This window comes from Chelonia mydas, chromosome 7 (genome assembly GCF_015237465.2).
Source record: "Chelonia mydas isolate rCheMyd1 chromosome 7, rCheMyd1.pri.v2, whole genome shotgun sequence".
Taxonomy (NCBI): Eukaryota; Metazoa; Chordata; order Testudines; family Cheloniidae; genus Chelonia; species Chelonia mydas.
In genome coordinates this window covers 83,907,476-83,932,674 of record NC_057853.1, presented here as the reverse complement: position 1 = coordinate 83,932,674, position 25,199 = coordinate 83,907,476, and the positions used below count along the sequence as shown (strand labels likewise).

At 40.2% G+C, this 25,199-nt stretch overlaps 1 protein-coding gene across 16 annotated transcripts in view; it reads left to right on the top strand.

Moving 5' to 3' along the window:
* MICU1 (mitochondrial calcium uptake 1) overlaps positions 1 to 25,199 on the top strand; it is a 213,971-nt gene that overhangs the window by 161,058 nt on the left and 27,714 nt on the right. For 15 of the 16 annotated variants that reach the window (XM_043552131.1, XM_043552124.1, XM_043552121.1 and 12 more), the window contains 2 exons: positions 10,846 to 10,983; positions 17,633 to 17,741. In XM_043552131.1, coding sequence (XP_043408066.1) covers positions 10,846 to 10,983; positions 17,633 to 17,741 — 247 coding nt within the window. Of the gene's footprint in view, positions 1 to 10,845; positions 10,984 to 17,632; positions 17,742 to 24,157; positions 24,241 to 25,199 lie in introns of all 16 variants that reach the window. The other variant, XM_043552129.1, reaches the window with a different exon arrangement.

Here is a 25,199-nt window from a genome sequence, read left to right as displayed (position 1 = left end):
GAGAAAACAGAAACTTTCCACGTACCTATGGGTTTCCCTCACCCTATACTGCCTCATCCTGCAATGTCAGAAAATGCAAGCTGAACTGGAGAGGTTCCGTGACTCTGAGAGAATTTACAAGTTGCAGGAGAAGGATCCTGGATGCCCCAGAGGGCTCTGCCCAAGCACAAAAATCTCTCCAGAGTCGTGAGGGCTCCAAGGCAGGGAAATGCATATGTGTCTTTATTATTTAGCATAGATCTGTGCATGTCTCATGCTACTAAGTAAAGAGTAATGATGTCTTAGAATCTTCTGCAAAGTCTGGCTTGCTGGCTGGCTTTCACTGTCACATACCCCTGAAGATGTAAACTGTAAACGAGAAGGCTCAAAATGCATAAATACAATCTGCTTCTGAGATGATGGGAATGGAGCAGAAAATTCCCCCCACCACATTTCTGGTCCTTTCCATTCCAGTACAATTGCTGAAAATCTAGATCTCCATTAACTCTTCCCCCTTCTATGTGTGGTATTTTAAAAAAAGAAGTCACCTTGTGGAGTCTGCATTAATATGATCGAAAATCATGATCAAATACTATATCATATATATATATTTAAATTCTCCTTAATAATAGCATGGGCTTTGTTAATCAATATTGATGTTTGAACTATGAAGTGATGGTGCCCAGGATTCAAAAATGTGATGCTATGCCTGGATTTACTTAACCTTTTAGACAGAGGAAGTTTGAATTTCCCATTACACAAAGAATTGATATTTACTAATTGTCATAATAACGTGTCTATCATATTTTAAGTGTTTGTCTTTATTTTTACAGTGCCCCACACACCTTGGTTTGGGGAAGAGGCACTTAGAACATTACGTACGATTTCTTGTAGTCTTATTAATGGATATGTACACTAGCCATTGCTTTCACCAAGTGGTGAATACTGGAAACTGTTCTGGAGGTAATGATTAGTATGGCACTTCTCTAATCTGTTTCATGCTACATATTGCAGCTTGCATTATAAAATAATAATTTGCATTTTAAATATTGAGTGTATGACAGGACAAACGAATGGGTCCCAAATCTTGATTTATAACCTGAAATATGTTGTTCGTCATGAACTGTCAGAAGGAACCGATTTCAGAACAAAGACACACAGCATCTAAACGTTTGACATTTTTTGAAAGGTGGAAAACTAACCAACATGGATCCAGGATAGCAGGCCATCAGTCATGTTTTTTAGTTCCTTTGGCAGCATCTTTGTAAAGATTGAGTTTTTTAAGGGCTAGTCCTTTTGAGTTCAAGGTGCATTGGGTGTGTTTTTGTCCCTTGAGTTAAAGGGAATGGGATTGTAGTTTAGGGCCCTAAGCAACAATCCCAGTGCATAGAGCTTTCCCTCCCCAATTTCCTCATGCCCATGTCAGTTCTTTCGTACTAGAGAAATAAACTACAACTGCACTTTTCCACAGCTAACCAGATGCTATCATCTTTTTACACTGCTTGCCCCCATAACACTTTAGGTCTTAAGGATTGACTCCTGACTGGGGGAGGGGGAAATCAGTAAACTTGTATTTTTTTTCTTTATAATGTATTTAAAAATCTTTTAAAGAAAACTTTTTGGTTGTATTAGAATTTCTGGTGTTCTCTACACTGTTTTTCCTGAAAGACTTGGTGAATGATTGGAGAACTAGCATTATTTATAACATCACAGATATGAAGGAAGAGAAGTCTGCTTAATTGAGAAGGGGAAGTTATTTTTATTCAGATTGTTTAAAACTCTCTGGGCTCTTAAAATACGTATTTACCTCAAACACCAAAAGAATACTGGAAGAAAATCCATAATTATCTTAGCACGTTCCTTTAGCTAGGGTTGAGACCTCCCAACCAATCCCCTTTCCTCTCCTCCAGAGACATCAAGCAAATGCGGGGAGAACAAGACTTGAAACCTGATTTTGAGGATGGAGGGAAGATTTCACAACATACAAGCCATGCTTACTCACAAAAGCAAAAAAGGCACAAACCCAATAACTTTTCCTTTGCAGTTCACTTTTAAGCCTTGGGTCTGTATGATGAAGCATCAGTACTAGCCAACCACAGGAATCAGAAGGGTTTACATACATGGTGAAGATCTTTCTTGTTTTACAGGCCGATAGAATTCTGATGTATTCTGTGTAATCTAGGATTTCTTGTTACCCCATGTCAATTACAAAGTACAGATTTCAAATTTAAGTGCACAATGCTTACCAGTTATGAAGGTAAAAAAAAACACAGCACTTTTCTATTTTGGTGAACACAGCAGGCAATTATTCTGGGATTTTTCATACTAGAATTGGCACCTTTTTAACCATTAATGTTAATTTTTAACCAAGTTTGGAAGGCTGGGAAGATTCCAAAGAAACGGGGAAGAATGCTAATGTAGAACCAACATTTAAAAAGGGTAAAAGGGATGATCCAAGTAACTATAGACCAGTTAACTTAATATCTATCCTGAGCAAAATAATGGGACAGTTAGTTCAGGATTCTTATCAACAAAGAATTAGAAGCTAAAAACATAATCACTGGTTTCATAGAATGTAGGTCTTGCCAAGCAAACCTATTTTCTTTTTCTGACAATATTATAGGTCTAGTTGATAAAGGCTATGTTTGCTACAGTTAAAATTTTTCCAAGGAATTTGATGAAGTACTACATGAGATTTTGATTTAAAAACTTGCATTTTATGTAACTAACTGGGCACACATTACATGGATTAAAAGCAGGCACACTGACAGATCTCACAATGTAGTTGTTAAGGGGAAGGCATCAACAAGCAGGGTTGTTTCTAGCAGGGTCTCGCAGGGACTCGTTCTTGGTCCAGTGCTATTTAATATTTTATCAGCAATCTAGATGGTAATGTAAACTCTCTGCTTGTAAAGTTTGCAGATGATACAAAGACTGGTGGGATAGTAAATAATGAGGAGGAAAGGTTGCTGTTAACTATCTGAATTGCCGGCTAAATGGTCACAATCCAACAAATTGTATTTTAATACAGCCAGATGCAAGGTAATGCACCTAGGAACCAAGAACGCAGGCTATACCTACAGAATGGGAGGACTGTCTTGGAAAAGCAGTGACTCGGAGAAAGACTTAGGGGTCATTGTAGATAATTGTCTCACTATGAATTCTCAGTGCAATGTTATGGCAAAAAGGGTTAATGCAATCCTTGGATGTTTAAAAAGAGGAATGTCATGCAGAAGTAGGAAAGTGATCTTGCTGCCATACATAGCATTGGTAAGACTGCTAGTAGAGTACTGTGTTCATGTCTAGTGTCCACATTTCAAGAGGGATGTGGAAATACTAGAAAGAGGTCAAAGGAAGGCCACAATGATTCAGGAGCTGTAAAACAAGCCTTCCAATATGAGCCTTAAGTCACTCAACTTAATCATCTTATCAAAGAAATGGTTGAGAGGTGACTTGATTACTGTCTATAGATATTTATACATGGAAAAGATATCTGGTCGTGGGAGATCCTTCAATCTAGCTAAAAGCATAACAAGATCCAGTTGCTGGAAAATGAAAGTAGACAAATTCAACCTTTGAAATAAGATGCAGTTTTGTAGCAGTGAGGATAATACAAATATTGGGGCAACTTACCTGAGCAGACAGTGGACTCCCCTTTGGTTGGAGTCTTTAAGTCAAGATTAGAAATATAGCTAAAAGGTGTGTCCCACATGGCATTCTTATAAGCAAACTAGGGAAAGGTGGTCTAGAAATGAAATTAGTGTACGGTGGATGCACAACTGGTTGAAAGGCCGTACTTAAAGAATAGTTATGAATGGTTCGCTTGTCAAAATGGGAGGCTGAATCTAGTGAGGTCCCACAGGTGTCAGTCCTGGGTCTGGTAATATCCAGTATTTTCATTAATGACTTGGAGTATGGAGTGGAGAGTCCACTTATAGAATTTGCAGATGACACTGTGACTTTCCCCAGGGTACAGTCTGGCCTGTTGAACAGCTGTATCCCCTCAAGTCTCCAACATGGGGTGCCTTTTAAACTGTTTCACTGTAAGAGTAGTCTCACTCCTGGCCAGCTCACACACAGCCTCCAGAATGTAAATTACCGCATGTTATACTGTATGAGTACTATAGCCAGCCACCCACCCATTAATTATAATTAATTACAGAGCAACACCAGCAAATTCCCAGTCCCAGACTTATCCCCAGAAATGAGCGTCTTGTACTGCCCAGCTCTTTCCTTCTGGACAAAACAAGTTCATAGTCTGTCATTTCATTAATAGAAATGATATGCACAAATCTTGTTATCCCAAATGAAGTTCCCAAACACTTCAAAACAAACACACTGGTTTAGATAAAACAAGTTTATTAACTACAGAAAGATTTTAAGTGATTACAAGTAATAAAGCATAAAATTCAGAATTGGTTACAAAGAAATAAAGATAAAACATAAATTTAATACCTAATTTAACAAGCTAAGTGAATTCAGAGCAAAATGTCTCTCTGACCACATGTTCTTGCAGTCTTACTGGTTGGATGCCTTTCAACCAGGACCCCTCCCCCAGTCCAGTGCTCCTTTCCTTGTCCTTCAGGCATTGTGGATGCTGTGGGCAGAGAGAAAGGGAGAAGAGATAACATGTGGAGTTTCTCCCCTTTCTGAGAGCAAATCTCTTCTTTGAGAATCATCTCCAGCTGAGGTTCAGGTGACAGAAAATCTGTTTGCACAGGAACCTCCAGCTGTTCCATTGCCAAGATGTAAATTTCTCAGTCACAACCTTCCTCCTGCCAAAGAATGGCCTTCACCAGGTGACAGTCCATTTGATTTTGTTGACACTTGGCTGAGGTGTTGCTAGCATTTTGTCTCTGCGACATAGTTTGAAGCTGTTTCCCAAGACTAGAAATGTATCTTATACAGTATAACTTTATAACTTTCCATACAATGGTGCCACACATTTTACCAGCACAATAATTATCAGCAAATTATGAGTTTTCAAATGATACCTCAGAAGGCATACTTTGTATGAAATGTATCATAGTCTTGTAAAAAGGATGAATGTGAGGGTATAGACCGTCACCGACACCAAGCTGGGAGGAGTTACAAGCACATTAGAGATCAGGGTTAAAATTCAAAACAACCTTGACACACTGGTGAATTGGTGTGAAGTCAAGAAGATGAAATTCATTAAAGAAAAGTGCAAAAGTACTTCACTTAGGAAGCAAAAATCAAATGCAAAACTACAAAATGGTAAATAACTGGCTAGATGGTAGTACTGCTGAAAAGGATCTGGTGATTACAGAGGATCAAAAATTGAATATGGGTCAATAATGTAATGCAGCTGCAAAAAAGACTAATGTTATTCTCGAGTGTATTAACAGGAGTGTTGAATGTAAGACATGGGAGGTAATTGTCCTGCTCTGCTTGGTACTGGTGAGGCCTCAGCTGGAATACTATGCCCAATTATGGGCGCCACACGTTAGGAAAGATGTGGACAAACTGGAGAGTGTCTAGAGAGCCACAAAAATGGTAAAAGATTAGAAAACCTGACTTATGAAGAAAGGTTAAAAACTGGGCTTGTTTAGTCTTGAGAAAAGACTGAGGGGGAACCTGATAAATCTTCTAATATGTTAAGGTTTGTTGTAAAGAGGATTGTGATCAATTGTTCTTCTTGTCCACTGAAGGTAGGACAGGAAGTAATAGGATTAGTCTGCAGCAAGGGAGATTTAGGTTAAATATTAGGAAAATCTTTCTAGCTATAAGGGTAGTTAAGCTTTGCAATAGGCTTCCAAGGGATATTGTGGAATCATAGGAGTTTTTTAGAAACAGGTTGGACAAACATCTGTCAGGGATGGTCTAGATGTCCTTGGTCCTGCCACAGTGCAGGGGGCTGGACTTGATGATTTCTCAAGGTCCCTTCAAGCCATATGTTTGTATGATTCTGTATGCTTTAATGGTGCTTCTAGGACAAATTCTATGGCCTTGTACATGTGAGGGGTCAGTCTGGTTGGTTGTGGTGGTCCCTTCTGGCTTTGGAGTGTCTGAATCAGTGAATACACCTGTTTCTTTCCTTCTTTCATGGGCCATGGAGGAAAGAAGTAGCTCAGCATTGCCCTCAACCTGTTCATAACTGTTGCAGCTCTGCATTAAGATAATGACTACAGTCAAAGCTTCATGGCATACATTAATCACCTGTAGTGATCAGGAAGGATTTTTTTCCCCCAACGCACAATTGGCCAGGTGTATTCTAGGGTTTGGGTTTTTGGTTTTTTTTTGTCTTCCTCTGAAGCATAAAGGACAATGGAGAACATTCTGATCTTCAGTAAAGTTTTCTCTGCATCACATTATGGTACTACCTGTAGCAACTCTGCTTTCTTTTAAGTCCCATGTATGATCTGTTGTGATTAGCAACAGATCACGGGCATTTGTATATACTTATTTCCTTTTTTTCTCCGTATCCTTCTGTTTCATTTTTCTCACTCTTTATCTTTTTAGATACTATATATCCCTTTCATAAGCAATTTAAATATAACTTGTACCAGATGAGTGAGAGTTTGGAAAAATAACTACTTTCTTGACATCACTTCGTTGTTGCATGGATTAAAACTAAGAGAGAGTGCTTACTTTTCTCATTCCAAGCTTTAAATGATTCTGTTAGTTTTGGAAACTCAGTCAGTATTTAAAAGCAGCATGAAGATGTGTTGGTGAATATTTCTGTTAACTTATGCAGTAAGAGTTGCTACAGGTACAGTAATTAATTGGTGGATGTGGGGGTATTAAATCAGTTTGTCAAGAATAGGTAAGGGACATTCATTTTAAAGGTACAATATGGAAGAAAAACAAAAATATTAATACTTTCACATGAATAACTTTATCTAAAGTTTTATGACTGATCATTGCTGATGATTTATAGAAATTAAAAATGGGAACCAAGTTTGGGTCCATAATGAGGGATAATGATGAGCTGTATTCCTAACACTCCCCCTTGAACATATTATTTTACTTCTTAAAGGCAAGAGGTATTTCTCTGAAGTGGTCTTTGTATTAAAAAAAGAAAAAGGATGATAGTTTAAAAAAAAATCCAAAAGTATACTGTAAATAAAATGACAGGTTTCAGAGTAGCAGCCGTGTTAGTCTGTATTCGCAAAAAGAAAAGGAGTACTTGTGGCACCTTAGAGACTAAATTGGTTAGTCTCTAAGGTGCCACAAGTACTCCTTTTCTTTTTGTAAATAAAATGTAAAAAAAAAAAAAAAAACCCTATTTTTCACCTCACCTGTGACTTATTCTCCAATACACTACCATTGTGGTTGTAACTTCACAGTTTGGTACAGGCTGGGGCATCGAAATGGGATAGGGGAATTGTTTTTGTACTAAATGCTCCTCTGCCTCTTGTTTGGGTCATTCAACTGATAATGCTGCATTTATTTCATTTTTGACAAATTTTTGCAGGATTATGGGCACCAGCAATCAAATTATGCTGATACACTTTTGGGATCCACCAGTTACGAACTGATGAGATCCTTGTACTTTAAAGATTGTGTTAATTTTATTAGGTGCCAGCAATGAAGGTTAGACTTTGATTCCGTAAGTGCTTTTCCATCCTGTTTTATCCCATTTCATTGATAGTTGATGAAGTTGTAAAAGCTCCTATGATTTTTCTATCTCCGAAATCTTTGCTCTCTGCAGTGCCAAAAAATCTGGGCTAAGCGTCTAGGCTAAGTTGACCACAACCAGCTAACACATTTTAAAGTGACACTGTTTGTGTCTATATTTGGATCTCCGATAGTGTAACTTGACAAATATTTTTAAAGTAATCCCACTTCTTGCATGCACCCTTGCTGTCATTCACTCTCAATAGGACTGTCGTAGAACCAACAAATCAGTTGAAATTGAGTGAAAATTATAACGTTGTCTTTAATCTATCCAGTGTATTTGAGTATTGAGTAGTCTCTCTGCTACTAAGGGACATCTCATTAAGGAGAGATGGAGATCCTAGCATGGCGGGGGGAAAGGGGGAATGTCTGCGATCACGATATGGTAATTAGCCTTGAGCAAATGAAATACTTGAGGATCATATCCTAAAATGGGGATAGAGCAAGATGGCCTTGCTGACTGATACGACTACTACTTACTGGGGACCCATGGTTAAGTGGTTCCTGGTGAAAGGCTGACTTTGGGTCTTTGGTTAACCTTACCAAAAAATGGCACCAAAAAGCTTGAGGTGAGACTGTTTGAGAGGGGTGGAATGCAGAGGAGAGGTTGGGTCGGGGCGAGGGGATGTGTTTGTTTCCCTTCTGAGCTCAAGTACTATCACAACTAATATTGTAGTACGGTCTCTCTTTCCTGGTCAGTTGCAAAAAAGTACAACCCAGATATAGCTGGTACCGATGGAACTTGTATGGGTACAGTTCTTAATCCTGTTAAGGGCATGAAGATAAAAAAATGAATAAATTCCTCATCAAGTTGTTAAAGTGGGGTAGGGGAAATGAAAAATGTACATTACACTTATTCCAAACTTGTCTGAGAAAGGTCACTAATTATAAACTGAGCTTGAAAATTTTAAAGCCCTTTCAGGTGTGCTAATAAAAGATAGTGTCTCACACTCCCTCAAAATTGAGGTCTTTAAAGAACATGTGTAAAAATACTGATTTGCATGTTTGGGGGTTAATTGAGAGGCAAATGGAGAGTCTCTACTAGACAGTCTTGCTGCTGGTTTAAAAACTACATTGGATGTGAAATTTATGCCTCAAAGTATTGTAACATTTTTCCATATTCCTCAGAAACACCAAAGAAGCAGGTGAAATTTCTTACTTCTGATGTTAATGAAGACTATTTTTCCTCTGACTTTGATAGGGTTTTTCCTATACCAAATGGGACGGAAAGAGTTCAGTGTTTTGGGTACAGAATAAGTGGGATTCTTTAGCAAACTACAGCTAAGAGGTTGCATAACTTCCCAGATACTGCACACACCATTTAAGCTCAGAGAAAAAGACTGAAGATCAAATTGGTTGGTTTTTTTAATATTAATATATATATATATAAATTGTATCTTGGGACTGGACATCGTTATTTCATTTCCTTCCAAAAATTGAATCTTCAAAGGTCAGAAATTTTGCTACGATAGTTAATTTTGACTAAATAGTACAGTGAACAACCTATGAAATTCATAATCTATGAGTCATTCACATCAGAAACCCAAAAGTTCTCTTACCTGATCAGGAAACTGAATCCTAGTGCATGGCCTATGTGTTCTATCCAAACAGTTCAGATTTGAATGTTGAGCAACCAATATCTTACTGTCAAGCTGCAGACCAATAACTACTTTGCGAATTTCAAATAAAATTTGAATCTCTCCTTACAGTTTGTGAACGGGGGAAGAAAAGCAGTGAAATTGATCAAGTAAATTATTTACTATGAATTATTTACTCAGCTCTTTTCATTACCTTGCAAATTGTAATGGCTTGTTTACAAGCCGCCTACTTGTTAGGTAGTTTAACTAAAGAACTCTCATACACATCCTTTTGTCGAAAATAGTTCAAGCTTGTTGACCTTCAGGTCATGCTGCAAGGCTATCTATTTATGTTAGCTTGTAGGGAGACAGGAGCTTGATGGGGGTGGTTAAGGGATGTTAACTGTTGGCTTTCTTATATCAGCTCTGGCAAACTTGATATAAGATGTTAAAGTGTTGATAGTGAGTTTTCACCTTTTTTTTTTTTTTTTTTTAAATGATAATTCCTAGGGAGCAACCGAGATCGGGGCCCCCTTGTGTTAGGCACTATCCACAAATGGAGTAATAGTCCCTGTCCAAAGAGCTTAGTATCTAAATGGACAACACCAACAATGGGTGAGGGTGAAGAGGTACAACCTATAAGCAGAGTAAACAGACTGATTGATGATTTGCAAATGTCATGTTAGATCCTTGACTATTTGTGATTTGTTTTTGTGTTTATTTTTGCTCTAGCCTTTTTACTTGCTGAGATTAATGTTAGCTTCTAACCTGATCACTTAGAAGGCTATTCAATGAAAAAACAACTTTTTTCTCCTTCTGAAAGGCTTGTGAGGGGAGATTGGGGTGGAAGTGTCCCCCAACAATCTTTGTAAGCCTCTCAGAGGCTAGAGATTGGCGGCTGTCAAATGAATGAAGAGTTTACCAAAACTTGGCAGTTGTCAGGGGAAATCAAGAGCAAGGGAAGGAGTCTTCTCTCACTGACAATCCCTACATAGCGCTTGGGGATTTTTCCCTTCCTAATTTACTGACCACCACACCTCTTGGCAGCCATGTTTCTCCCCACTGTTATTTTTTTTAAGTCATGCTTACTGTGTTTTCTTCAAGGATCTGTGCAGGACTGAACCCTGAGAAGGGGTTACTGACAGCAGCTTGTTCTCTGCATGACACAGTCACACTTCTGTGGCCTGGAGTGTGTGGCATGTATTTTCTAGTACTGGCAAACTGTCTTCTGACACTGTCCCCACTCCGATTGCAAGTTTTATACCATTTCTGAACTGCCTTTAAGTGAAAATGTAGCTTATTTTCATTCAGAAATGTCCATTCTGGGTTGTAATCAATGCTTGTTGGGGACCAATCCCACAAATGCTGTCCCGCTGTATAATGGAACAAGTTGATCGTGATAAAGGAAATTCCTAAATGGTTGTCCAAGTACTGGGATGTGTGTGTAAAATAAATAAATAAATAATCACTGACATTAATGAAGATGGGATGTTGAGCACAGTTAGAGCTGCTTCTGGAAATACTGTCAACCACACTTACCTCAGCATTACAGTAAATGTTGTGCACCTCCTGAATAAAATATCAGCTTCCTATTAAAGCAGAATTGCTTTAATATTAGTGTTTTGATTTAATCTTCTTTCTCTTCCAGTTTGAACGGCATGACCCTGTGAATGGGCGGATCACTGAGCGTCAGTTTGGTGGCATGCTGCTGGCCTATAGTGGAGTGCAGTCAAAGAAGCTCACTCTCATGCTGAAGCAACTCAGGAAACATTTTCAAGAAGGAGAGGTTAGTGGCTTTCAGGCAGACAAAAGAGAAATTTTAAGACTTTCTGATGCATGCATCCACAGTGCTTTGCACTGTGAAATGAAGTCTAAAATGTGAATAAACTTGTAGAATGAATCATTTCAGTGCTGATACTTCCATTGACTTTTACCTGTCCAAAATATATATCAGTAGTTAAATAATGCTTGAGAACTGAATACATCACGGGCTGGAGTCAAACAAAAAAATGGCCATTTCATATTTTGCTCTGAAATTATAGATCTAAGCTGTGGGCTGGCACAGATTGGGCTTATCATAAAATGAATATGCTCCGACTCCTGAAAAAAAGCACCTGACCCTCTAAAACCTATTCAGGCCCAAAGAGCCACATTGACTTCAGATAATCAACAAATCACCAGCAATAAGGCGTCAAAAAATGCATATGTCTAGTGATCAATATCTGGTTGTGTGTATAATGACAGACTGCCTTACACATTTTAAAATGAGTGCATTGCAATTGTGGGTGTAGAAATACTTAACGTTAATTTAAAAAACCACGCCTTCTGGAGAAAGCCCCCACATGTTTATCCTGAACAAACTGAAGACTTATATCTAACAGTTGACTTGACCTTGGATTAATTGTGCAGTATGATTGGGTAGTTTATCATTTTATTATGAATTTATGAGAAAAATGTGTTATGGGAATTAGACTCAAAATTTGTAGGGGGAAAAGGTTGCAGTCCCTGCAGTAGATAATTCAGGGAACGAGACCTTGAAATAAAACACTTAAACTGAAAGGACATCTTTAATATGATAATGAAAGTATGGGGTGCTAAATTACAGTAGTGTTAGAATTTCATGTCTGCTTCTATAGAGATTGACAGTGCTCCTTTTTTATTAATTAGTTTGTGAACATAGCAATTAACCAAAACAGGAACTAATGAAAGACTTCTGCTTCTGTGTTTAGTAGGCCTGACTGTTGTAGAACCACTTCCTTTTAGCAGCAGAACTGTCATCTATTTCTTTCTCCCAAGGCCAGTCCTTGCCTACAGACAGCCCCCCAACCTGAAGCGAATACTCACCGACAACCACATACCACACAACAGAACCACTAGCCCAGGAACCTATCCTTGCAACAAAGCCCGTGGCCAACTGTGCCCACATATCTATTCAGGGGACACCATCACAGGGCCTAATAACATCAGCCACACTATCAGAGGCTCGTTCACCTGCACATCCACCAATGTGATATATGCCATCATGTGCCAGCAATGCCCCTCTGCCATGTACATTGGTCAAACTGGACAGTCTCTACGTAAAAGAATAAATGGACACAAATCAGATGTCAAGAATTATAACATTCATAAACCAGTCGGAGAACACTTCAATCTCTCTGGTCACGCAATCACAGACATGAGGGTCGCTATCTTAAAGCAAAAAAACTTCAAATCCAGACTCCAGCGAGAAACTGCTGAATTGGAATTCATTTGCAAATTGGATACTATTAATTTGGGCTTGAATAGAGACTGGGAGTGGCTAAGTCATTATGCAAGGTAGCCTGTCTCCCCTTGTTTTTTTCCTGCAAAACCCCCCCCAAGACGTTCTGGTTAAACTTGGATTATTGCTGTGCACATTGTAAGATGAGCTGTTGCCAGCAGGAGAATGAGTTTGTGTGTGGTTTTTGGAAAAAAGGGGAGGATGGGGGGGGGGGGTGAGAAAACCTGGATTAGTGCTGGAGGTGACCCACCTTGATTATCATGCGCATTATAAAGAGGGGTTTCAAAGGGGGATGGGCTGTTGCCAGCAGGAGAGTGAGTTTGTATGTGTGTGTGGCAGGGGGGGGGAAGGGTGAGAAAACCTGGATTTGTGCTGGAAATGGCTCTACTTGAGGATCACTTTAGATAAGCTGTTGCCAGCGGGGGAGTGAGGTGGGAGGAAGTTTTGTTTCATGGTCTCTGTGTGTATATAATGTCTTCTGCAGTTTCCACGATATGCTATGCATCCGATGAAGTGAGCTGTAGCTCACGAAAGCTCATGCTCAAATAAACTGGTTAGTCTCTAAGGTGCCACAAGTACTCCTTTTCTTTTTACTTCATGAGTCAATAAATCATAATTCAAGTTGTCACAGAGCACGTCACTCGCCACCAGACTGGCACCTCCTCCTGGTCATTCTGTGGATTAGCTCAAGGCTGACGCTCCCATCTGTAGTCTGTACACCATCACTCCTTCTCCGCAGTCCAATAGTAACCCCTCTCACAGCATCTGAAACTGCAGTGTCCTCTTTGTGGCTCGGCCCTATCTGTGTTCCCTCCCCCTTTCGAGGGAGTTTAGCTCCTAGTCCAGCCACCTCCCCAGTGGCGACTGCAGTTAATTATCCTGCCACTTCCCCAGCATGGGGGAGAGTGTTTCCCAGGCCTGTCCACTACTATCGCTGCATTTCTCTTGGCCACTTACCCGTGGCCACAACACCTTCCTAATCTCAGCAACCCATCCGGAGCTCCTTCTCTTCTCACCAGGCTGCTTCCTGCACGGCTCTGTCCAAGGTGCTACAGGGTTGCAGCCTACTCCAGACAGTCCTCCCTCCTCAAGCTCTAGGCAGCTACTGACCCTGCTTTGCCCAGAGGCTCTTTTTATGGACTTGCCAGGTCCTGACTGGCCGCTCCTCACAGACCCTCTCCTATTGACTGCTTTTCATGTGGCCTCCCCAGGTGTATTAACCTTTTACTAGCCATGGTGGGGCGGACACCCCATCACACAAGTATTTTAGAACTGTGCTAGTAGAGGCCAGTGAGGCCTAAAATACTTTCATGTCAGCCACGTGCTCCAAAGGTTTTGCAAAGCTCATATTTCCCTGATATCCCAAGTGGGGTCCTGCTCATGCCGGGTAAAAACTTCCTTTAAGACTTCACTCTTTCTCCATGGACTTTATTTGAGTTTTCACAGAAGTTGAGTTCTACAAGCATAACATGCAAAGCCTGGCATATTCAAGCACCATTGATAAAATGCAGGCTTCAGTAAAGTTGCAAGCTAAATCCGGACCCTGGTTTTAGAATTGTATAAGCACAAACCCACCCTTTTTTCTCCACATTAATGAAAACTAAGAAAATTCCCAGACACACATCTTCATTGAGATGTAGCCAAGTTTGAGAATACATTTCTCTTTAAAGCACAAATAGAATGTATAGTTAAAAGTAAACACTAGAAGCTTGGGAAATTCTCCATATAGAGTTGGGTGACACCCTGAGCCCTGTCTACAGTAGTAGTGGCAGACCTGCACTGGCGGTAGTGCAGTGGGGGAAGACTTCCTAAAATATGTTAGTGTGGATGTAGCCTTAAAGAGCAAACTACTGGCATCCATTTAGGGAGAACTTAAGTTGTGTGTGAGGATCTCTAGCCTCGAGGTGAACGTGGGTAGGGACATGAGGACAGAGTTCCATTTGGAGTTGGATGTTCTAGTAACACTGTTTTTAAAGGTCTGTATATTTGTAATTTTATCTGAAAGCTTTTGGTTCAGGAATAACAATTTATAGATGCATAAAGTTTGGGGGTGTGACTAGCAGAAAATACCAACTCCTAATGTCTCATTTTCCAATTCGCTGTAACGTTTTCTGTAACTAGTTTTGATGTACGGTAGCTAACAATAGCCAAGGATGCTGAGAGATGAACTGGAGGGACCTGATTTTTTTGTCAGCATCCGATTGTTTCTTCACCGGATAAAGAAAAAAACTCATAACCTGATAGAGAGGGACATGTTTATGTCCAGATTCTAGGGGTAACACTCCTGCCAGGCTGTTTTTATGGTTATAATTGTTAGCTAGATTTATAACCACCCTTTTTATCTCGAAGGAAGGAGGAATTCAGAATTTTACACTTGTAAGACAAAAGCAATAGATGATTTCCAAGTCTGGAGAAGGATGAAAAGCTGAAAGTTTTTAATTACGGCAATAGCAAATAATAAAGAGTTTTTTGGGGAAGAGGTAAAGGATGTGGGGGTGCCAGTTTCTCTTTTCCCCTCTGGCACAGATGAAACTCTTGGCAGCTTTGTTGACTCCAGGCAGCTGGCTATACAGTGACTAATTAAGTTAGATAGAAGGATCATCTATTACAAGCAGTTGTAGCTCCTGTACATTTGTCAATCCAGTCCAGTACCTTTCTTCAGAACATCCTCATACAAGACCGGTTGCTTTTTTTAATCTTCCATCTGTCCCAAGTGGGAAGAGGTTTTGGAACACAGTGTCCTTTGGTAATATGTATGTAATACCTTCAGTACCCAAAGATATTTATCTGTTTTTATTGGATTTCTCTATTGCTTCTGACTTAACATGTGGTTTAAATCCTTACACTTTTTTAATGAAGTGTGATGGAGAGAATCACTTACATTCCTTTTGAGCTCGCTAGCTAAATTTATACAGGAATGCACTTGCAACATTTTCTTTTGTAAATGAGTTCAGTGTTAGCATAAACGTTTTCTTGGACTTGAAATAACTTAAGCTTAGCCCTAGTGTTGCATCCTGCTCTTCATTTGTAATTTACAACCTCTGTAGAAGTGGCTGGTTCCCAATTCCTTTATATTTGAGTCACAAGCTAGCAGTCGTGCTGAAAAGGTGGTGTTTTTATGCTAATCACTGATGTTCTCTTGGATCCCAGACCTTAAAAATGAGCTATCTTCTCTACAGTGATTTTTGTCACTAAACTCCCTTTCAGTCAGAGTATCTTACAATGCATTTCTTGTTTTAAATGATTAGTCCAGTAGTCTGCCCTTGTTGTTGTTTAAAGGCCTTAATAGCTCAAGTTACTGAAGACATTTTAGACAGTGTTAATACAGATTTTACAGCGTAATTTGGATTCACCAGTTGAATGTATTCATTTTGACATTTACGTCTTCATCATAACAGTGAAAATATATTTATTTTTATAGGTACCCCATTTTTAGCATTCTGTCTCTTGCTGGGTAGAATAGAGAGGAAACTTGAATTTAGGCTGGCATGGTGATTCATCATGTTAAGAGCCAAATTCAGAGGTGATGGGTAAGGTAATGAAGTATAGAATCCCTTACTGTCAGACCTGTGCTCATTTAGGTTCACTTAGGCTGTTACACTCTTAAGTTTTTGAGACTCTCCTGCTATTGTTCTATCATTGATGCAGTTTCACTGGTGCTAGCAATAAATAATATAAGGGCTAATATAGATAGGGCTTGGGCATTTTTATCACCTCACTATGTCCTCCAACTCTGAACAAATCTAGACACGCTGGTAAAAAGACAAGTAACTACTCTAAACTAGTATTTACCTGGGTGCTAGCCCCAGTGGAGTTGCCTCAAGGCTAGAGCAATTGTGGGAGAATTTCCAAAATTCTCAATGTGAGTCATGCCTTAGACCTGACACACTCACTCTGTCAACATGTAGAGAATATCATCTGATTTAATTTACATACCAAAGAGCCAGAAGAAAGTTAAAGTATGATGAGACTACTTTCGCTTTCCTGCTCTCTGTCTCAGCATGTAATTTTCACTAATGTACACCCCCTCTGATTATATGTAAAGGAGTCTAAACGTATGTTTCCACTGCAAAGAAAAACCCATGGTGCTGAGTCTCAGAGCCCAGGTCAATAGACTTGGGCTTATGGGGCTCGGGCTGTGGAACTAAAAATAGCAGCGTAGGTGTTCCTGCTCAGGCTGGAGCTTGGGCTCCAAGACCCTCCCCCCTTGCCAGGTTTCAGAACCCAGGTTCCAGCCCAAGACTGAATGTCTACACTGCTATTTTTAGCCCTGCAGCCTGAGTCCGCAAGCCCAAACCAATTGAACTGGGCTCTGAGACTTGGCACCAGGGTTTTTCTTTGCTGTGTCGACATACCCTAAGTGACTTGAAGTGCTAGAGGAGTTTTACTTACACTGCTGAGACCTCTGAATTTGTCCTTAAGGCTCTATTTTTAGAGTGTCAACCATCTGATCTCCTTACTGCAAGTTTGAAGGCCATAAGGGTTATAAACTGATATGCTTGCAGCAAGTTCCTGGATCTTGATTGTGTACTGGCTATGTGATCACGTTATTGGGCAAGTGGTTGACAGCAGGGAGAATGGTGGTGGTTTTTGTTTCAACTTCGGTATCACCACTGACCCTTCCACACACCAAGCCTGATTCTTATATACACTAAGGGCCTTTTATACTATCTGAGTGCTGTAAATGAGAATCAGGTCCATAATGTTGATCAGGAACAAATAATGGCTAGGCACAGGGAAACCTACAATATCTGTAAAAAGAAAAGGAGTACTTGTGGCACCTTAGAGACTAACTAATTTATACAGACTAACACAGCTGCTACTCTGAAACCTACAATATCTGTATTAAGCCTATCCCCCTCAGATGGCATTAACTTCATGGTAAGGAGACAATGGGACTGTAATGGGGTGTACTGCAAAAAGAAAAATTTCAATTAAGGGAGGAAATAAGAATGTCGGTAGCTAGTTGACTTTTTAGTTACCGCAAGTGTAGATTTTAAATTGTATATAATCCTAAATAATGATTTAATATAATGCACTATGGCGAGTCATACATGAATTCCTATTTGGACATACCTATCATCTTTGCTGTCATTGGGGCCTTTTCCTATCAAAATTATTTCATTATTTGTCTCCTTACTTTAACCATTAAAAAAAAGTGTTCCTTCTATTGCAGGGGCTGACGTTTGAGGAGGTGGAAAGCTTTTTTACTTTTCTGAAGAATATAAATGATGTGGACACAGCTTTGAGCTTTTACCACATGGCTGGAGCTTCTCTTGATAAAGGTATTAAACACTTGTGAGCTTGCTGGATTTTTTTTTTTTTTTCTGGTGGTGGAATACAATTAAAGCAGGATGTTCAGACTTGAAGCTATTCAGCAAGGCTTTTCTGACAGATAAAAAGTGCACTAAAATCATGTCTCCCCTCCTGTCATGAGAAGATTTTTAACTTGCAGCTGTTAGTGGAAAAAGAGGGATTTGGGATTTTGTGCTTGTCCTCTGTTAGGTGTAAGGAAAATTATGCTGAAATTTACTTCCTGTTTGCATTTTTCAGGCTATTTTAACAGATCCACAGGCTCTGAACATCACTAATTGACTAAGATAACATTCAGATCTAATGTGTGTGTTCCCTTCTACTTTACTTATTTCCTACATTGTATTCTACATAATTTATGTTGTGATTGAGTGCATTCAGCAAATGGTTGCTTTCAACTTTTTAGGCTTCGTTATAAAAATCTTATCAATTTGCTAAATGCTGCTTTTAGTGATCAGAAATCAAAGTTTGGGGTGAGTATCTTTTTATCCTCCAGACCTGCAACAGGGATGGACTTGCAACCTTTGGGGGGTCACTTTGATAGGACTTTTAGCCATGATGCTGGGACTTGGGATGCTGTATATTTTTGTATATTTTACAGCAGATAGGAAAATTGTTGCTGAAAGTAGGGATGTGCAGACAGTCTCATTCCAATGGGAACAGAAGAACCAAGATCACTATAGTATCAGTAATTCTCAACCTTTTGGCATTAGTCATTTCCTGCTCTTATGGAGTCCTCAGTACAGATTTAGTCAGAGATCATCTTGGTCTTATTGGTCTGAGGCTTAGTGAAACATGAGAAGCAGCCCCCTCTTAGCAGCCACAAGTGGAGAGAGGAAAAGAAGAAATAACGCTACCCTGGCAATTTTTGGAAACCTTAATATCTGAACCACAAAGATCATAAGCTCTACTGGGCAGGAACTCTGTATGCATTGGGCTGTGAGCTGCCATGTACTCTTACAATACTTATAATTTCTTCTCCAACATCGAAGACAAGGAGGGAGCTATTGGTGAGCATTAGAAAGGGGCCCACAGGGTTCATCATATTGAAGGAAATAAATTTGACAGTTCAATTTCAGTTTGGGATAGATCTCTGAATTTTCATAAATATATGTAAAAATCTAGTTTCTTCTCCTGTCTTTGACCCAATGCTGACTTTTGCCTTCTACTTCTGAATCCCTCAAAGCTGAGTCAGAGATTTAAAATAACTTCAGTGCAGATTCTCTTTAAAAAAGCATTTGAAGTCCAGCTAGAACATACACTTACTTGTGACCAAGTATAAGGTCCAGTCCTTCTTGTGTAAACTATCTATAAGAGGGGGCACACAGTGGTATAGTTCCTAATCAAATAATGTCTACCTTATATCCCACTATCATCACATGGAAAACACCTTCCAGAAGGAACCAGCAATAGTAGATGAATAATACAGTATTTAGCTGAGAACCATTAAAACAATATAATTTATTAAACATGCATAACCATCCCCTTCTTTTTTCACCTTCTTCCAATGCTTAACTAATCCACCCAATTATCTGAACATTTACACTGTAAAACTGAAGTTCTTTGTTTCTGTATTGCCCATAAATAAGATAATTTTTTTAATCTGTTACAGTTGCATACTTGTTTTGAGTCAGATTTTTTTTTCAGATTAGTAATTTTTGTAAAACTCATTGGTAAAACTGGGAACGTAACACATCACAAACTAATTTAAAGTTTTCAAATCCTAATGAAAACTCCCATTCTGTATATAAAAGCAATAGATTATTTAATCAGCTAAAAGGTGAAACTTCTTTACCAGTAAGTTATAACTTTGAGCCATTACTGCCCTTGGAGCGTTAAAGTGTGAATGGGGGCTTATACTGGAAGATTTTAAAAGACTATTACATGCTCTAATTCAACTTGTATCTCTGCTCTTAGATGCTCTTGTTAACTGAGGTCAGCCTTAGTTTATAGCTGAGATCATGTACTTTAGGTATTATAAGTCAAATGGGACCCAACAAGTGGAAACATCTTCTTTGAATTAAAAAAATAAAGAGAATGAGCATAGTGAAAGATCTTTTAACTGGAACATTGTGTGTAAAATAGCAGTGTACAGTTATTGAAATACAGACTAACTTCAGGTAAAACTTTTAGTTACCCACCAACCTACTCTGATCTGATAATGGTCCAGAGAAATCCTATGTTTTGACAGTGCCCCATCTAGGACTCTGCTTAGGGTAAACCACAAAATTTATATCCTGGAATTAATATTTGTGGAGTGTCTAGATTAGCACAGATTTTAGCCAACTCAAGTTAACTGACAATTAACATGACTTGCAATGGAGTCACAAACTGTAGTATAGCTGTATACTGTCGGTATAGCTCGATAGAGGTTAGAAACCAATTAGAGAGTTAATTCTGCAACATTCCTCCTGGAAATCCCCTGGTTGGAAAGTAGCATGCCCCATAGTGGCCTGGTCTACACTTAAAAGTTTTGCTGGCATATCTATGTTGGTTAGGAGTGAGAAAGAATCACACCTTTAACAGACACAGCTATGCTGGCAAAAGCTCCAGTGTAGACAGTTATATTGACAAAAAAATTCCTTTTGCCAGTATGGCTAATATCATTCTGAGAACTGGTATAAGCTATACAGGCCAAAGAACTCTGTTTCTGCTGCACCGTGATACAGCAAACTGGAAATTCTGCCACAGGTTCAGGTAGATTAAAATCTGGAGGACTGTGGTAGATTAAATATGAACACGAATAAAGCAATCGTTGCAATCATTGCAGTGTTGTTTATGTTGGTATTAACCTACAAATGTTTATGCTGCCCCCAAATATTTTGAGTAGCAGAGGTTTTTATATTAATAGTTAATGTAGACCTTCGAGGAAAGCTGGACGTTTTGGCAGCTGGATAGTGCATTGTTGAAGTTTGATCCAGAAAGATATGTAGAGAGGTTGGAGCGGGGGAAGTGGGGAGGGTGTTGGCACTTAGAAGTTGGATGAGGCTTCGGCAATGAAAAGGGAATTCATCTTTCTTTCTTTGCGCTCAGGATTGCAGGTGGCCTGAAATTTGAGAGAGTTAGTAGTGGATAGTGTGTTAATGAGATATTTATGTTCAAATGATCTGCACATTACATGGTTCCTAGCATATAAATGTGTTCTCCTAGTCAGAGCGTCAAGTCCACACAGAGTAAATGATACATTTGTTCCACCTTTTCTAGTAGATGAATTCTCATAAAGTTCCTTATATCTCTATTAATATACCACAAAAAAGTCACTCACCTGACTGCCAAAAGAATGGGATTATTTTTACTATTAAAATTAAAATATTAAAAGTGACCATAATCCTTATATGCTAAATAAATTGTTCCTAATCTACTGCAGCAGACTGACCCATTTTTATGATTTTAAACGTCTTATAAACTGAAAGGGGAAAAAATTAGTAGCATAAAATAGACACAGTGGGTTCCTGCTTCACTGACGTTTTTCACCCTTAATTTAAGATAGACCCTGGTTTTAAAAAGAACGGTAGGATACGTACTTTAATGAACCATGGAATAATGCATGACTTTATTCATTCAAGCTTGTATTTTCTAGAAATAACTGTTATGCTGCCAGAAATTCAATGGCAACAAATTCTTAAATCGCAAATAAAGAAAAATCTTATACAGAAATTGTACCTAACAAATGAGCTCAGGAGTGGAGCAGGGTGTGGGTTGGAAGCCTCACAGGATAAGTCTATATTGCGTTTTAAAACCCACAGTAGAGAGTCTCAAACCCCAGATCAGAGACTCGGGCTCATGCACTGGCACTAAAAATAGCAGTGTAGATATTGTGGCTCAGGTGGGAGTTCAGGCTCTAAAGGCCACTCCCCTCCCCAGTGACAGTTCAAGTCCTAGCTTGAGCAGAAGTCTGGAAAAAGCTGAGAGGCATATTGCTAAAATCTATCTGGGGCAGGGGAGGGTTTGGAGGAATGTAAACAAACTATTTTTTTTGTTATTAAGGGGGACGTGAATGCCTGCTGTTACGAAGGGCCATTTTAGGGGGAGGAATGGGGAGAATAGAGGTGAGCAATTTCGGACTGCATCAAGGCGAGGGGAAATTATGGGGAAAGGGGGATGAGTGGTAGGGGCAGTGAGAGGGGGAGGGACATTGGAAAGGGGACATGAAGGTAAGTGCCAGTGGGGCTGGGGAAGAACAGGGGCACAGGGATTGTCTGTCAGTCCCACATTCTCCCTTCCTGAGTGTGTGCCAGGACTGGGAGGTCAGAACCCTATTATGACAATTAGTCTGTAACTTTTGCTTGCTTAAAAATTTACGATGGAAAGTAGGTCAAGTTTTTTTCAATAAAGAATGTTATAAACAGGTGTAAGAGAACCAGACAGTGAGACTAAATTAGTGGAAACATAACAGGCCACGTTGATATAATTCAAGGACTATGCTGAAATGGTGCTTAGTAAAAACAGAAAACATGAGCTGGAAATTAATGAACCAAAATTAGTTTGTGTCAGATATTAGGCCTAATTAGTGGACCACATAGTGAGTGGATGAGCTATTTCACCCATCGTTCCCTTTTTGGGTCCTTAAAAAAATGTGCTGATGGAGAGAAAGAAGAACAGAGAGGAGACAGAGGCTTCTGATGTATAATTCACCATTGTGGCTGCCACCTCCACTATCTTCTGGGACCCCAGACTTTCTTCTTTCAAATCCTAAAAGATGCCTAACTCGACCAGGCCAGAGAGAGGGACCCTGCTGACATGGCCACCTCTGCTGGCTCCATCTGAATCCCAAACACCACCTGGGATGAAATGGGATTGGATTTTAGCAGCAGCAACAGCTCTAACTCATCTCAACTTCTTTTCTTTTCTCTAAAAGGACAGTTTGGAACTTTAACAGCAATAGCAGCAGCTCCAGCTCATCTAGCTAATTTCTTCTCTTTTCCCCAAAAGGACAGTTATTACCATCTTTGATACCATCCCAGAGACAGTCAAACAAGGGGGGTTTCCTCCTAAACACACTCTCCAGCTAAAGGGAAAGGGAACAAGGGAAGTTAAAATGAAAGCCTTACTTAATACTTAACATTTCAAATGCTTTAATTGTTGTTCCTTCTTTTCTGTATCTTTAATACAAGTTTTTTTTTTTTTAATCATGTGTTTGCCATGGTACTAAGTAGGCTGTAGTCTCTGTTAACCAAACCTTATTTAGCACTGTTTAATGTTGGACTGTGGACTGGGTTATGTTAGCACCTTTGCCTGATTTATTCCATCCAAATTAATTCAGCAGCCCCACTCCCTACTCTCTCCCTACTTTGTGTGTGTTTGCTGGGATTTGGAACCCCCTGCCCGGACAGGGAGTCTGTCCCTGCCCTCATGTGAGCTAGGATATGGGGGGGCATTAACTCTCTGGGGGTGTCAGAGCCCTGCTCCCTGCGCCACTGAGTGTGCCAAGATTTCCCACCTCCATTAGCCAGGTTCTAGAGCAGCGGTTCTCAACCCACGGCCCATGGGCCACATGAGGCCCAATTAGCACACAGCTGCGGCCCAGCTCAGCTGTGTGCTAAAGGCCGGCCCATGTGCCCGGAGTCTGCTGGGTTTGCAGCTGCCTAGCACAGAGGGGTCTTAGCTGTCCCACTGCCCAACATGGCGGAGTCAGGGCTGCCGGCCCGCTTTGCGGGGGTGAGGGTCTGGAACAGCTGCCAGGGTCCAGCACGTGTGGCTGAGGTTGGGGCTGCAGGCTGGTCCCATATGGCGGGGTCCAGGACAGCCACCCGGCCCTGCAAGCTCCAGGGTCTGGGTCCGGGGCAACTACCCAGCCCCGCAAGCTCTGTGGTCTGGGGCATCTGCTTGGCCCCGCGGGGTCCGGGGCAGCCGTGCGGCAGGGGTCCGGGGCAGCCAGCCAGCCCCGCGGGGTCTGGGGTCCAGGGCGGTCTGCCAGCCTCCCTGCACAGCAGGGATTAGGGCTGCCGCTTCTCTGCCACCCAGCCCCTGTGGCCCAGGTATGGTAACACAACGTGTAATCAGTTGAGAACCACTGTTATAGAGGCTCTGAGCCCCACCTCCCCTTCTTGCCCCCCTTATGTAAATTGGAATCTGAGTGCCTTGTCCCTTTCATCAGGTCTGAGCCCATCTTCCTACCACCCCACCCTTGTGAGCCAGGATATGGAGAACAAACCCCTGCCTCTGTGGGCCGGGAACTTAGAACTGGCATCCTGAGAACATGCACCAAGAACACACTGCTGACACTGGGCTGAGCTGAGAATAGTTATACTTGATGCATATCAGAAACTCTTCAGCGCTGGGGAGGCAGGATGGAAACACCCACTGGGATGAATGGAACAATTCACACATCTCAGTGCTATTGTTTCAGGCTATATTCATCTCCATTGTATATTTTCTTTCTGCTCAGAACTTCTCATTGAAAGGAATGGGATACTTCATACCACTCTGAGTCTGCTGTGCTGCTGATGTTTGAGCATAGGCCACATGCAGGTAGCATCTGTCTATTACGCTGAAAAGACAAAGTACGAGTATGTGTGTCATAGGTGTTCTGCGGCATTGCTCAAAAAAGGCAGAGTTAAAAGTTGTGTGGGCATTTACCTTAACTCTGTATTTCCTGGTTTTTTGACTTCTGCTGAACTCATCATTCTGGAATGGCATGAGCGGTCACTGGGCAATTTTAACTCTGTATTAACTAAGTTTTTTGCCTTTTAATATAAGAAAGCATAAATCATCTAAGCAAAACTATAGGGTTAGGAAGACAGGATGTGTCAGATTCGTAATGGAATCTGACATATGAATAGTGGTAAAATGTTGTTACCATCTGATTACTGGCCTCAGTCCCAGTTGATCAGTATTAGTCTCACAGTTGCTACTAATAGGTACCTTTGTCTTGAGGAAGATGGTACCATGAAGGTGTTTTGTGCCACGTTTTCAGAATGCTGGCAGGAGATACCTGGAGCTTGTCAGTCTGGCTTCTCTAAATGTAGAATTATAGACACAATTTATCAAGCATTGACAGAATATTTTAAGTAGTCTGCCGCAGGTATTAATGCAAAATTGGACATAATGCAGGATACTATGGCTTCCCTAGATAGGAAGGTGTAAGGTTTTGGATTAAAGCTTCAGGAAACCAAGCAACACTGGGGATCTCGAGATATGAATTGATGGGAGCAAGACTCCATTGTCATAGAAGATATTACTCTGTAAAGTTTTTAAAACTCTAAACAATGACCTTGAGAATTAACAAGGATTAACAACTCATGGAAGGTTTAAACTATTTTTCAGTTTAGAAACAATTCTACATATGTCATAATTTCTGTACTTCCTTTATTTAGTATAAAGAATATCTGTATAAAAACAGTGATGCAGGTCTGCTTTTGGCCTGGTATCTATCTTTGTGGAATCTTAATGTGCTTTATTTTTCCTATTCCTCAGTCATTTGCTATCAC